Consider the following 13,442-nt stretch of genomic DNA (forward strand, 5'->3'; position numbering starts at 1 on the left):
AGCAGAAGAGGAAAAAAGCCCCTTTGATCCTGTCTAGCTGTACCATCTGTAGGATTTTGAAGCACATTATTCGAATGTCCTCTTCATTCTGGAGTAAGAAAAGGAAATTTTAAAATCTGAAATCAATGCGAGGCCTTTCCTAGCCTTTCCTTGCCTACTCACTGCTCAGGGTCCTAGGTGCCAAAGCCCCTCCACATCATGCCAGCTACCCCTCCCTCTTCTTGCCCTGTTGTTTTAACTCTGCCCTTTCTCCTTCTGCCTCTTGAGGCTTGCTCCCCATCTGTCTCTTCCCTCACCCCTGCCCTCTACTCACTGAGGAACTGGACTGGCTGAGCTTGATGAGGTAGTCAACGATGATGTTCCCTTGGGACAGAGTTAAGTAGTCATACTGGCTTAGGGTCTCAATGAAGTTCAGGAGGGGTATACGCACCTGTGGGGTACAGACCATCACATGGTAAGGTTGGGAAGGATATCTCAGGGATGACCAGCAGAATCCTTCATGTTCCAGTGAGGACTAGGAAGATTAGGGAGGTCATCAAGGAATGCAGATCTCCCCACTCCAGATCTCCCTACTACAAATCTCCCCACTCCAAGCCCAGCGTGACTCTTCTGTTGACTCAACGGCCATGACAGACCACCTACCAATGAAACTGACCACTTTAGTACTCTGCCCTCAAGTTTCAACCCACTTCAATTCTGTCACCATCTTATAGAATGCTAGGTACTTTTTGTCCCCAGAGATACTGAAAATGGCAAGAGAGTTAAGGAGGGGAAGAATCTGAGTCCAGAAAGGTTCCTATGTTCTGGCCTTCTAAGGTAAAGCCAGGAATGAATCTGTAACTCCAAGCCCAACCCTCAAGACCCCATCCTCTTCATTAACCTTCTGGGAATTTATGTCTCTCTTTTTTAGGATGGTTTCATTATTCTCCACTTGGCACTCAAAACCATTGTCCCTGTTTCAGCCACCTCAATGCTCTGTCCTGCTCAATCCAGAGCTGGGAGTCTCCGCTGCTTCCAACCCTGTGGCAGTGGGCTTGTTAAAAATACAGCTTGGAGGATCCTACCCCAGATATGATATTGGAGATTTTCTCTCAAAACAAAACAAAACAGCAATTATGTGTCCTCAGGGGCTTAAATTAATGTCACTTAGAGCTGTGTCCCCACTGGAGACACCACACTGCTTCCTGCAGAAAAGGCTCAAAAAAAGACAGGCTGTAATCACTGTCCATTTCTCAACTTCTTCTCAGGCTCTGAAAAACTCTAATGTAACCCAAGAACTGAGGTCTGAGACCAGAACTGGACTGGCTGTAGGACCCAACCTTCCTCATTTCCCATGGCCCTCCCCCTCTCCATTTTATACCACCTTAAGAACTCATGAAAGCAATGGCCCTCCCAGCACAAACATTCATCCTCTGCTCACTGTCTTGAAATCCTCCTGTATCACGATGATGACAGAATTTATCACCTCATTCTGTAGTTTCTTTGTCTGGGGCACTAGAGAAAACACACACATGCAGCAGGAGGTCAGCTTCCTTCCTCCTTCTCTGTTTCTGAAGAGACATGAGAAGACAGACAGATGGCAAGAATTCCAGGCACAGTACTGGCCTCCAAAGGCTAGGTGGAGTCTCCAAAGGCATCTCAGTCATCCCTTGACTCCCAGGCACCCTGAAAATGATTAGCTTGGACTTGAAAGTTATCTGAAACAGTACTTTCATCCAGCTGTCAGCTAAGCCCCATTACTTCTAATCTTCCGTTGCTGAACACACAAATTCACCTCTCCACTCAAACTGTTCTCCCCCATCTCTTCCACCTCAACTTTTAGAACTTTGACTTTTGTTCTTCAACCTGAATTCCCTCTCCTGATACACTGCTGCAATGTCCTTCCCTGTTTTCAGTCCAATCTCATACATCCCAGCTACCCTGACAGATCCTTTCTCTGTAGCCCTGTCATACACTGTAAACTCCCTGTCAGAAATGTAGTAGATACTGTCATGCATTATTTTATGGTATGAAAGTCTCATCTTCCCTGCTGTTTTAGTCAGGTTTTTTGTCACTGTGACCAAAAGACCTGACAAGACATTTTTAGAGGATAAAAAGTTTATTTGGGGCTCACAATGTTGGAAGTCTCAGTCCTTAGATAGCCAGCTCCATAGCTCTGGGCCCCAGGTGAGGTAGAATATCATGGCAGAAGTGTGTGGCAGAGGAAAGCAGCTCAGGACATAACAACAAAGAAGCAGAGAGAGAAAGAGAGCTCTGCTCGCCAGGGACAAAATATGTATGCCAAAAGCATACCCCCAGTGACCTACTTCTTCCAGCTACACCTTATCTGCCTATGGTTATCAACCAGTTAATCCATCAGTGAATTAATGCACTAATAAGATTAAGGGTCTCATAACCCAATCATTTCACCTCTGAACTTTCTTACATTGTTTTACACCCCATATATAAACCATAACACCTGTCCAATAGTGAGTTTCTTGGGAACAGAGAACATGTTTTATATGCGTATTCTCAGTGTCTATCACTGTGCTAAGCACACAGTGAAAGATTCACAAAACACTAGGAGGGGAAACTCTCTTGGAAAATCATATATACACCACTCAAACCAATGGCATGATAGGCACTGTTCTAAGCATCTCACCTGTTTTTCTTCAATCCTCACTAAAAAACACCAAAGGCAGATATTACTTTTACCTCCACTTTTAAAATGAGGAAAGAGAGGTAGAAATGAAATGTTATCTGTCCAAGGTTGCACAGCTAGTAAGAGGCAAAACCAAGATTGAACACACTAAGTTTACTTTGAATTTAAAACCATCTTAGCTAAAAACCATTAGTTAGCTAATTCACTAACTAGACAGTCTCCTGAGAAAGAAGATCTTCCTAGTAAAGACCAAATCCTAAAGCCCCAGGACCATGCCCCATTTCCACTCACCAACATGGAATACATCCCGGAAGACCTGAAGGGCTGACACAACCCTGGCTGGATCCTTGGATTCCATGGTCTTTCGTATTAAAAATACCATCTGATCATTGTACAACTTGGCTATTAGAAGAATGTAAATACAAGATAATCAAGGGTCATGCTAAGTGAGATAAGCCAATCTCAAAAAAACAAAGGACGAATGATATCGCTAATAAGTGGATGATGACACATAATGGAGGGTGGGAGGGGTTAGTGTTAGGGTTAGAGTTAGGGTTAGGGAGGGGGGCAAGAATGGAGGAAGGAAGGACTGTATAGAGGGAAAAGAGGGGTGGGAGGGGTGGGGGGGAAGGGAAAAAAATAACTAAATGAATCAAACAGCATTACTCTATGTAAATTTATGATTACACAAATGGTATGCCTTTACGCCATGTACAAACAGAGAAACAACATGTATCCCATTTGTTTACAATTAAAAAAAAAAAGATAATCAAGGGTATATTTAAGTGTCAGTTATAAGGAGGAATAAATCATACTCACAGCAAACCCCATGACAGGGAATGAATAAATTAGGGCCCATTACCATGGAGAAAGGAAGACATAAGAAAACAAGCATTTGTCCAGGATTTGCCATGCAGATATTTTTCCAGAGCTATGCCTTGTCCCTCTCCTGCCAACCACCTGCCCCCCACAGATCTGCAAACCAATAATTCCCATCAGTGCTATAATAATCACATTATTCCCTTTCTGAGCTGGGGATCACTATTGGAGAAAGAGAATTCAATCCTATCCCCAGGGAACAGGATTGAAGGGGTGGAGTTGGAGCAAGGTCCACGCCCTTTCAGATTAATTAAGTTTCAAATCTCCTATGAATAACTTTGTATCTTATCTAGAAGGATGGAAGCACCCCCCATGGGAACCTGGGCGCCGACTCTAGTCCAGAGACAAAAGTGAGGACACACACACCAGGGGCCGGAGAAATATGTTCACTTACTCAGCAGGGAGAAAGCCCTCAGGGAAAGGTTGTGGTTCTGCACAGAATGAGGATCTATGTTGGTGATTTTTTCACTCACCTATGGGGGAACCAAGACCATCAGACTTGGAAGAACTGAAACCAGCACCCCTACGCATGGATGGGGAAACTGAGGCGTAAAGCCATGAAAGTGTGGTGTTTGGCAATAAGGAAAACAAGAAGATACAACTCAGGAATCTGCATGCTTAGCTCCTGAGGAAAGACACCAGCCAACAAATTAATTCTCTGGAAGGTATCACCCTTTTACAAATGTTCAGTTGTCTTCTTATCCTAGGTCATAAGGCAGAAGGCCTGGCATTTCCCATAGGCATGATGGAGTGGCTTGAGCCTTCTGCCCTTTTCCCAGAAACATAAGATGTGTCCAATTTATTGACAAAGAATATCCTACTCTGTGCCCAAATCCAGGCATTTGCCTGCTCAAGGTATGGATAGGTACAGACACCACATGAAAGACAATGGTCATGTGGAGGTGGTGACCTGCACTAGAGAAGTCATCACCTCCAAAGAAGAGAGACAAGGCAAGCCCAGGAAGTTCTCAGCCCCACCACACTTACCAGCTTGAACAGCATGCCTGTAACATTTTCCAGCTGTGACAGCAAGTTGACTCCTCCATAGCCACTGAGAGCCAGAGCATCCAAGAGTTGACAAATACACTGTATACACAGGGATAGTCAGAACAAGACTCTCAGCTTCTCCACAGACCCAAGGCAAATACTCTTTCCTCAACTGTTCTCTTCAAGGATGGTCTAAATCATCGTATTGTCACATGGCCCTTTTGGACCTTTTCAGGGCAGGTTCAGGGTCTAGTTCTTCCACAGCTAAGTACTGTCATAGTCTGTCTTTTTATCTTACTGAGGAAGCTACACTTGAATTCAAATAACTTCATTATTCCATGGAAACTTTTAGGGCAATTCAATACTGAGTGTTGGCCAACTTCAAAGAAATGAGATAGATTAATCATAGCCAAAGCAATAATTGGTTGTTTTATTCTCTGATATTCAAAATTTTGCCCACCTCCTCCAAAAGTTTCCTCTAGCCTCTTTATAAGCCCTCCATCCCTTCCCTTCCAGTACATTGCCCTTCCTCAGGTAACTACTGATCTATTGTCACTTATCTGTTCCATACTTTTAAATAAACTCCCAAAATGGCTATACCAAATTATTCTAATAAGTGTGTAGTGGCATCTCACTGATTTTAAATTCCCTAGTGCATAAATGAAGTTGGATAATTTTTCTGTACTCATCTGCCATCCACATATCTTCTTTTGTGAAGTATAAGTTCAAAACTTTTATCTGTTTTGCTAGTTCTTTATATATCGTAGATGTATTTGTGATTTTCAGATATTTTCTCCTAGTCAGAAGCTTATTTTTTCATTCTGTTCATAGTATCTTCAAAGAGAAGTTATTGCTTAAAGTCCAATTTATTCATTTTTCTCCTTTTATGAATTATGTTTATAGTACTGTTATCTTTGACCAATCCAAGTTCAGACAGATTTTCCCCATGTTTTCATGTAGAACATTGAGTTTGAGGGTTTACTGATTCATTTTGAGTTGCTCTTTGTGGCATGAGTTATGAATTGAAGCTCATCTTTTTGCACACAGATACCCAAATGTACCCATGCCATTTGTTGAAGAGACTTTATTGCCTTTACATCTTTATCAAAAATCAAATGACAGTATACATGTGCAGTTCCATTGATCTATGCATCTCTCTTGATGCCAATTCCACACAATCTTCATTATTGTAGTTCTATGTCATTCCTCTTTTTTGAAATTATTTTGAGTATGCTGAGTCTTGTATACTTCCATATGAATTTCATAATCAGCTCACTTTTAAAAAGCCACTTGGTATGCTAGATAGGATTGTGTAGAATGCAAATATTAATCTGGAAATAACTGACATTAGCAATATTTACTCTTTTGATTCACAAACATACCATATGTTTCCATTTACTTAAATCTTTAATTAAACTTAGCAGTGGTTTATAGTTAACAATGAACAGGTCTTGTATATATTTATTCTTTAAAAGAATAAGTCTTTTTAAAGATTTATTCCTATGTACTTCATATTTTTATATACATGTTCATGATGCCTGCAAATACAGTTGCATATCTTCCTTTTCAGTGCATATGCCAATTAGGTCCAAATGCAAGATAGTGTTGTTCCAATCTTTTATATGCTTATTGGTTGACCTCGTATTTTGTTCTATCAGTTATTAAAAAGAAAGGTGTTAAAATTTCTGATTTACAATTATACATTTGTCTACTACTTCAAGCAGTTCTATCAGTGTTCCCCTAATGTTATCTTGAAGTTTTATTATCAAGTAAACAAACATTTAGAATTGTTATGTGTGTGTGTGTTTTTTTTAATAGGGATTGAACTCAGGAGCATTTAACCACCAAACCACATCCCCAGCCCCTTTTTTTGTATTTTGAGATAGGGTCTCACTAAGTTGCTGAGGCTGTCTTTGAACTCACAATCCTCCTGTCTCAGCCACACCAAGTTGCTGTGTGTTCTTAATGAATAGATTCATTTATCATTATGAAATGAACTTTTTATTCTTTGTTGTGAATTCTACTCTCATTTTTTTTTTTGAGCTGAGGTTTCACAATGCCCTAACCACCAACTCCTGAGCTCAAAAAAGATTCTTCGGCCTTAGCCTCCCAACTAATTGGGATTACAGGTGTGCACCACCACACTCATCTATGGATTCCTACTAAGACATAAATTACAACAGTTTAAAGCAAGAGTCCTTTTATGTGTATGCGCTTCATGCATGACACACTCCACCACTGAGCTACTCCCCCATTCATTCAGACAAGGTGTTGCTGATCTCAATCTCCTGGGTTCAAATGATCCTTCTCCCTCAGTTTCTAAAATGGGACTATAGATATGAACCACCATGCCTAGTCCAAACAAGACTTCTTAATCTAGATACTAGGGATGAGCTTCAGAAAGTCTATATGCAAAGTTCTGGGCATATGTGTATTTCATATTATCTCAAAGAGGTCTGAGTCACAAAACAGGTTGAGAATTGCTTCCCCAAAGTGCTCTTCAGTTCTTCTGGGTATATTGTATCCCAGTTCCTGCAACAGCTCTTTTGGGCTCTCTAGAACTGACGACATCAGGAGTCTGAGGAATATGATGATGCTCCAGTCAAGGGAATATTTCCCAGGCACAAGAATTAGCTCTCACTTTATGAAAATAAGCACCTTCTCATCTACCCCAAATGTCATACAGCAACTGGCCCAGAAAAGGATCCTAAGCTCATGCTGGTTCCTCTGCCTTGAATCACTTCCCTGACCTTGTCTGCCTGGTGAATGTCTGCTTTCTTTTTTAATTGATGAAAATTGTATATGTTATGGTATGTAACATGGATGTTTTGAAATGTCTACACTATGGAATGGTTAAATTGAGCTAATTAATATATGCATAATATGCTTATTTTTTTTCTGGAGAAAACACTTAAAATCCACTCTGCTACTTCAGGAATACATTACTATTAACATACCTATGTATATATGATCACCATGTCATGCAATAATCTCTTTGAACTTGTTCCTCCTGTCTAAATGACATACTGGCCTTTGACCAGTATCTCCCAGATTATCCCTGATAACCACTATTTTACTCTGTATGAGTTCAACTTCTTTAGATTCCACGTGACATCATGTGGTATTTATCTTTCTATGTCTGATTTACTTTACATAATGTCTTCCTGGTTTATCCATTTTGTCACAAATGGCAGGATTTCCTTTTTCCAAGGTTGAAAATATTCCATTGTGTATATGTACATTTTCTATACCTACTCATCTGCTGATGGACACATAGGTTGATCCCATATCTTGACTATTATGAATAATGCTACAATGAACATGGGTTTGCACCTTAGAAAAAAACTTTTAACTTTTCACCATGGAATGATAGTAACTGTGAACTTTGTCATATATGGTCTTTATGTATATTCCTTCTATACCTTATTTATTGAGGGTTTTTAATCACATAAGAACATTCAATTTTGTCACATGCTTTTTCTGCATCTATTGAGGTGATCATAGAGGTTTTTGTTCTTCATTTTGTTAACATGTGCTGCATACTATTTATAAATGTAGAACCATCCCTGCATCCCTGAGAATGATGAATGATCCTTTTAACATGTTGTTGAAAGTGATTTACAAGTATTTTGTAGAGTTTCTGTAGCTCTGATTATCAGGGATTTGGCCTGTAACTTTCTTTTCTTGTAACATCCTTGCCTGGCTTTAGTATCAAGGTAATCGTGACCTCGTATTTTGGAAGTATTCCCCCTCCTTTGATTTTCTTTTGCAAGAGAACATCACAGAATGCTTGGTATTAGTTCTTTAAATGTTTTGTAGAACTCAGCAGAGAAGCCATCAGGTCCTGAGATTTTCTTTGATGGGAGATTTTACTGCTGGTTCAATCTCCTTATTTGATCCATCTACCTTCTTCAAGGAGCAATTCAAATGTCATCTCTTCTGAGAAGCCTTCCTTAAATTCCTGCATGCAAAACTATTCCCTTCTTCTCCATGCTCCAAAAGGTCTTAATACAGTCCTATCTTTATATAGAACCTCTAATTGTAGCATCCATCACCTAAATTGTAGTTCTCACAGTTCCTTTTCCCTACAGAAGGTGATTTATCACCTCCATTTGCACAGCCTGGTATATATAGTAGTATCTCAATAAATGTGGAAGGCATTAACGTAGAGGGCAGCAAATTTTCTCTGGAAAGGGTTAGATAAGCAATATCTGTATATTTTTTTTAAATATTTTCTTATAGTCTTATTTTTTTCCTTTTATGATCCTGGGGATGAAACCCAGGGACTCGTGCATGGTAGGCAAGCACTCTATCATTGATCTAAGCCCCCAGACCCAAGAAATATTTCACACTACATCTGCCATAGGGTCTCTGTAACCAACCACTAAACTCTGCTGTTTTAACAGAGAGACAGCAATGGGCAATATGTAAAATAAATAAATAAATAATAAGTGGGCACAGCTAAGTTCCAGTAAAACCTTATTTTCAAAAACAGGCTTCAGCCTGGATTTAGCCTGTGGGCCATGCTCTACCAAGCCCAAAAATCACTACTCAATACAGTTCCTTCTCGTCCACAATGCAGTTACCTGGGAAATATAGAAAGGCTTCAAGTTTCCTGACAACAAAGTCATTAATCGTTGAGTTAACCAGTTCACTTGGTTCTTGAGTTTGTTTGGTGACATGAGGAAGAAGAGATGGCCTGTTATCACCAGTACCTGCTCTGCCACCTGTGAACAAGGAAATAAAATAAGCTGGCCTCAGTTCAAGGATGAAGATAGGACAAGTCCTCAGTGGCTTTTCCTCATTCATCTTTGTCTTCCCAGAGCCTAGCAAAGTGCCTGGCAAACTGAGGGTATTCAGTAAATGCAAGTAACAATTACAACATTAATAAAAAATGGATGGACAGTAGAGTGCTTTTTGACTGTCCCCTTTTCTGGACAATAGGAAGAGGAAATAGGAAAACCATCACCCTCCTCTTGGGGGACAGACACTGCTCCTTAATGTCACTGCTTGGGCTTCAGCATCAATCCTTCAGCCCATCAACACAAATCCAACTATCCCCACTCCCACCTTCTTCATGTTCTTCAGGGGCCAACGGTTGAACAGAACCCGAAGGGTGTGGTAGGCCTTGATGGACGCTGTCTCAGGGGATATGTCCATCTCTTCATTGTCCTTAGAGCCCAGTTCCAGATGCTTCCGGGCACTGACAACCAATCTGCTGAGCACTATGAAAGGAGCACAGAACTTGAGCTGCCCACTGAACTTTACTTTCCCACAAAAGGATACAGTGGTCCTATACCCAACCCTAAAAGGGTCACTGGGATCCTGTGTAGCAAACACCAACCCATTCACTGCCTCACCAATTATCTTTCCTTCAAACTACAGCTGGTTCACACAGAAGCAACAAGGAAATTGGTGACGCTCTTACTCACCCACAGCATTCCTATCAAGTTTGGCTCTTGTCCTCAACCAGGGGATAGCAAGCATTTGCTCATATCCTGTCCTATTCCCACCATTTTCTGTCCTTTCCCCAGACTACTTGGATCCACACTATCTCGCCTTTTCCTGCCCTTATTTCCTCCTATCCTGACTCTAACAAAAGCCTTCCCCAGGGCCATCTGAGCCTCACCATGACACATGGCCAACATGTCCTCCTCCTCCTCAGCCATCCTCAGCAGGCGTATGATATAATTCCATGTAGCACCAATGTAGGTGGCTGTACCTGGGAGGGAGAAGGAGAGATGAGCCTATCCTAGGGAGGTGAGCCTTCCAACTGTGGTGTAGAAAACATAAATTAGGGGCCATAAGGTCTGGATTCTGCCCCTAGGTCTACATCCAAAGAGTCCAGGAAACCTAGAGCTAGATACAATTTATCTGGACTTAAGTTTCTTCCACTGTGAGACAGAACTACAGTTTCTGATGTGATTACCTCAAAGAACTCACAGGAAAGGTAAAGCTTAATAATGGCTGATATTACAGCACATATATCCAAGATAATGCCACACAGCCTGCTAACACACCCTTTCAAGGAAACCTGAACAACAAAGAGTTGGGTTGTCTGAGGTCAATATGAGGCATGTGCCTGGATTAGATCAGAATACACATCTACAGTCTTCATTGCCAAGTCTTCTGAGATTTCTGGTAGTTCAACCCACATGCCTTATCATTTTGAAGCCAGTACCCATAAGAAATGCTGACTTCCCCCAGTATTTGACTTCAGATACAAGTGGTAAATAAAGGGCAGGTGTCACTTGCTTGGTGATTTTTTTATTGAGGTTGGAGTGGAATGTGTAAGAGTCACCACTGGATACTGAGCCACAGAGATGGAGACTGTACTCTATGGTGATTCTCTTCCCTCATCCTACTACGACACTATTACCTTATGAGATTTTAATCAAATTCAAAACCAGTTTTTCCTATACAAAGCATTCCTCATGACCTCCCCACTCCCACTGTCAAATGGGGACTTTCTACTCTTCCTACTCACTCCCTTCTTTGTTCCTAAGCCTCTTCCCCAGCCCCACAGGCTCCCAGGCCTTAACATCTTTCCTTCTATGCCATTCCTGGTCTCCAGAAACTCTCTCCTATATTCCCATAACCCTACAGGGACGTTGGTTTGTCCCTGTCCTCCCCTTCATACAGCCTCAGCCTGACCCAGGTGGAGCTGTTCAGTGAGAAGAACTAGGGGGATGAAGACAGTCTCAGGTCCAAACAATAGTACCCCACACCCCAATGTCCTGTCTTCTGATCAAACTAACTCCTCCATCACAGGGATCCATACCGTGGTAGAGGTTAAGTTTCCCCACTGCCACCAAGAGGCTCCTCGGGGGAAGGCTATGCAGATCGGATCTGTCCCACAGCTTCACAATGACCATTCCTGGGCGGTGGGACCCCAGAGCCATTAAGACTGCAGTACACCTCTCCTCCAGTTCTCCATGTGGCTTCTGGAAAGAAAGAAAAACTAACTGTGCCAAGGCTAATAACCAAGACACATTCCTCAGGTTTCTGAGAATCAGCTTTTGTCAATAACCAATTCTATCAAGAGGGCAGAAGCTCACCTACAACCTCCCACCTCAGCCAATATGCATCCTTCTAGTGATGTTCTTAAGTCTGCACAGTCTCTGTCTCTGTCTCTGTCTCTGTCTCTGTCTCTATGGTGGGGTAGGGACTGGGGTTTCCAGAGTACAGAGCTTTCCCTGCGGCAGTAAGTGAACCAATAAAAGTGAACAGAACCAACAACTTTGGAAAATCCCTGACAAATCTGAGGTCTAGGTCAGAAGACAAGTGTGCCAGGGGAAGGCAGGTTATCTGAAAGGAGGACACCTCATAGGTAGATAGTTAACTAAGAAAATAAGACAACAGATTAACCCAGAATCATAAAAGTAAATACAAAAGTATGAATGTGAATTGATAGATTGGTAAACAACATGAAAGTTTAGTCAAAAAGGGCTAGCAGACAGTTGGGCAGCTATAAATAGGTTAGTAAACAGCCTGAAATGATTAGTTGAGTTATAGTAACAAATATGACTGTGTAAAGCATCCCAGAAGGAGGTTTAGGTCACAATCTGAGGACAAGATCATACTTTAAGGTCAATAGCCCAAATCCTTCCCCATTTCCATCTCACTTCTGTCTATCCCTTCACTCCATTGCTATATGTTCAAACTGCCTAGATCACAGTTCTAGATATGTGCTAGGATACAAGACATGGGCTCAAATAAACTTTTTAGAAACTTGAGTTACTTGTATTCCAGGTCTCACTTAGCCTCCAAATGCCATAAGCCACCAAAAGAGAACTCCAGGGATCAGATCTTTCCTTTCCCCTGACATAGAGGCATAGGTTCCTCACCAACATCTTCAGGTAGGTGATGATGGTATCTGTCACCTTCTGGCACAATGCAGTTGACATCTTATTATTTAAGATTTTGGCTTCTAGTAACTTGAGGGTTTCTAAGACATTATCTGCTGACACCTGTAGGAAAGACGGGACTCAAGAAGAAATAATGTTGAAGGGTAGAAATAGTAAAAGAATAACAATACCTAGTAGAGAAAGGAACAGGAAGAGTGAACCTAGTGAGTGAATTAAAGTTGGGCCAGGGTTTGTGTGGAGAAGGTGTGGGTCAGACCAGGGACATGGAAACCAGATCTAGAGCTGTGACTGTACTGGACCATGTAGCATTCTGCTGAACAGAAATTCTCCCTATTCTCCTGGTATAGTGGTTATGTGCCCAACCAGCTACCTTGATGGAGGTGGTCCCACCTGGAGCTAGGAAGGTATCTAAGACATCCTCACCTCACCAGCAACTTGGAGGGCTTCCATAAATTTCCTGATGTTCCTTCCTGAGATATTCCATTCCAAGTCCCTTTCAGCGGTAGCTAACATAACTGTAAATATCTCTGTAGACAATAAAAAGGGCAAGGAAGGGAGCTATTTCATGTTGGGGTTGGTATTTCCTTGGAAGTATTTCATCATAGTATGGAGAAAATGTACAAAAAATGACATTTAAGAATAAGAAGACATAAGTTTTACTCCTGATTCCAACTCTGTCATAATATAACATATTAAGCAATTTTTAACACCAGCAACCGCTACTTCTTCATACATGAAATAAGTATAATTAAAAACTAACAAAAGGATCAAAAATAATGGGATATGTGTTGGTAGGTATCAACTTTCTGAATTTATACCAGTCTGTTGTATCACATCATTTCCCCTAAGGTCATGCATGCCTTTTAAGGAGATCAGTGAGTTTTAAGGGTGGTGGGTGTTTAACCACAGAACTAAAAGTTATAATTATATAAACTATAGTTTATATAATTACAGTTACATTAACCTGAGTCTTAGGTTACTATTATTCAGAAAGAAAATAACTTAGCAAATTGATTAGTTGGGTCTCCATTTACTACTATTAATGATAATTTATTTATTTAAATGCT

The 13,442-nt window shown here is 41.1% G+C and overlaps 2 protein-coding genes across 2 annotated transcripts in view; both read right to left on the reverse strand.

The window, feature by feature from the left end:
- LOC124983499 (maestro heat-like repeat-containing protein family member 2A) overlaps window positions 1-783 on the reverse strand; it is an 80,753-nt gene extending 79,970 nt beyond the window's left edge. The window contains exon 1 of the mRNA XM_047550825.1: window positions 431-783. Within this exon, the coding sequence (XP_047406781.1) occupies window positions 431-448 (18 nt within the window). The 5' untranslated portion in view covers window positions 449-783. The remainder of the gene's footprint in view (window positions 1-430) is intronic.
- Window positions 784-1,405: 622 nt separating this feature from the next.
- LOC124982738 (uncharacterized) lies at window positions 1,406-12,355 on the reverse strand. The gene is made up of 9 exons (XM_047549686.1): window positions 12,249-12,355; window positions 11,289-11,451; window positions 10,137-10,229; window positions 9,578-9,732; window positions 9,094-9,234; window positions 4,508-4,606; window positions 3,915-3,993; window positions 2,933-3,043; window positions 1,406-1,494 (listed from the first exon to the last, which is right to left on the reverse strand). Exons 2-9 carry the CDS (start codon window positions 11,407-11,409, stop codon window positions 1,406-1,408), a joined length of 888 nt encoding a protein of 295 aa, XP_047405642.1. The 5' UTR covers window positions 11,410-11,451; window positions 12,249-12,355.
- Between the last annotated feature and the right edge of the window lie 1,087 nt (window positions 12,356-13,442).

This window comes from Sciurus carolinensis, chromosome 4 (genome assembly GCF_902686445.1).
Source record: "Sciurus carolinensis chromosome 4, mSciCar1.2, whole genome shotgun sequence".
Classification (NCBI taxonomy): domain Eukaryota; kingdom Metazoa; phylum Chordata; class Mammalia; order Rodentia; family Sciuridae; genus Sciurus; species Sciurus carolinensis.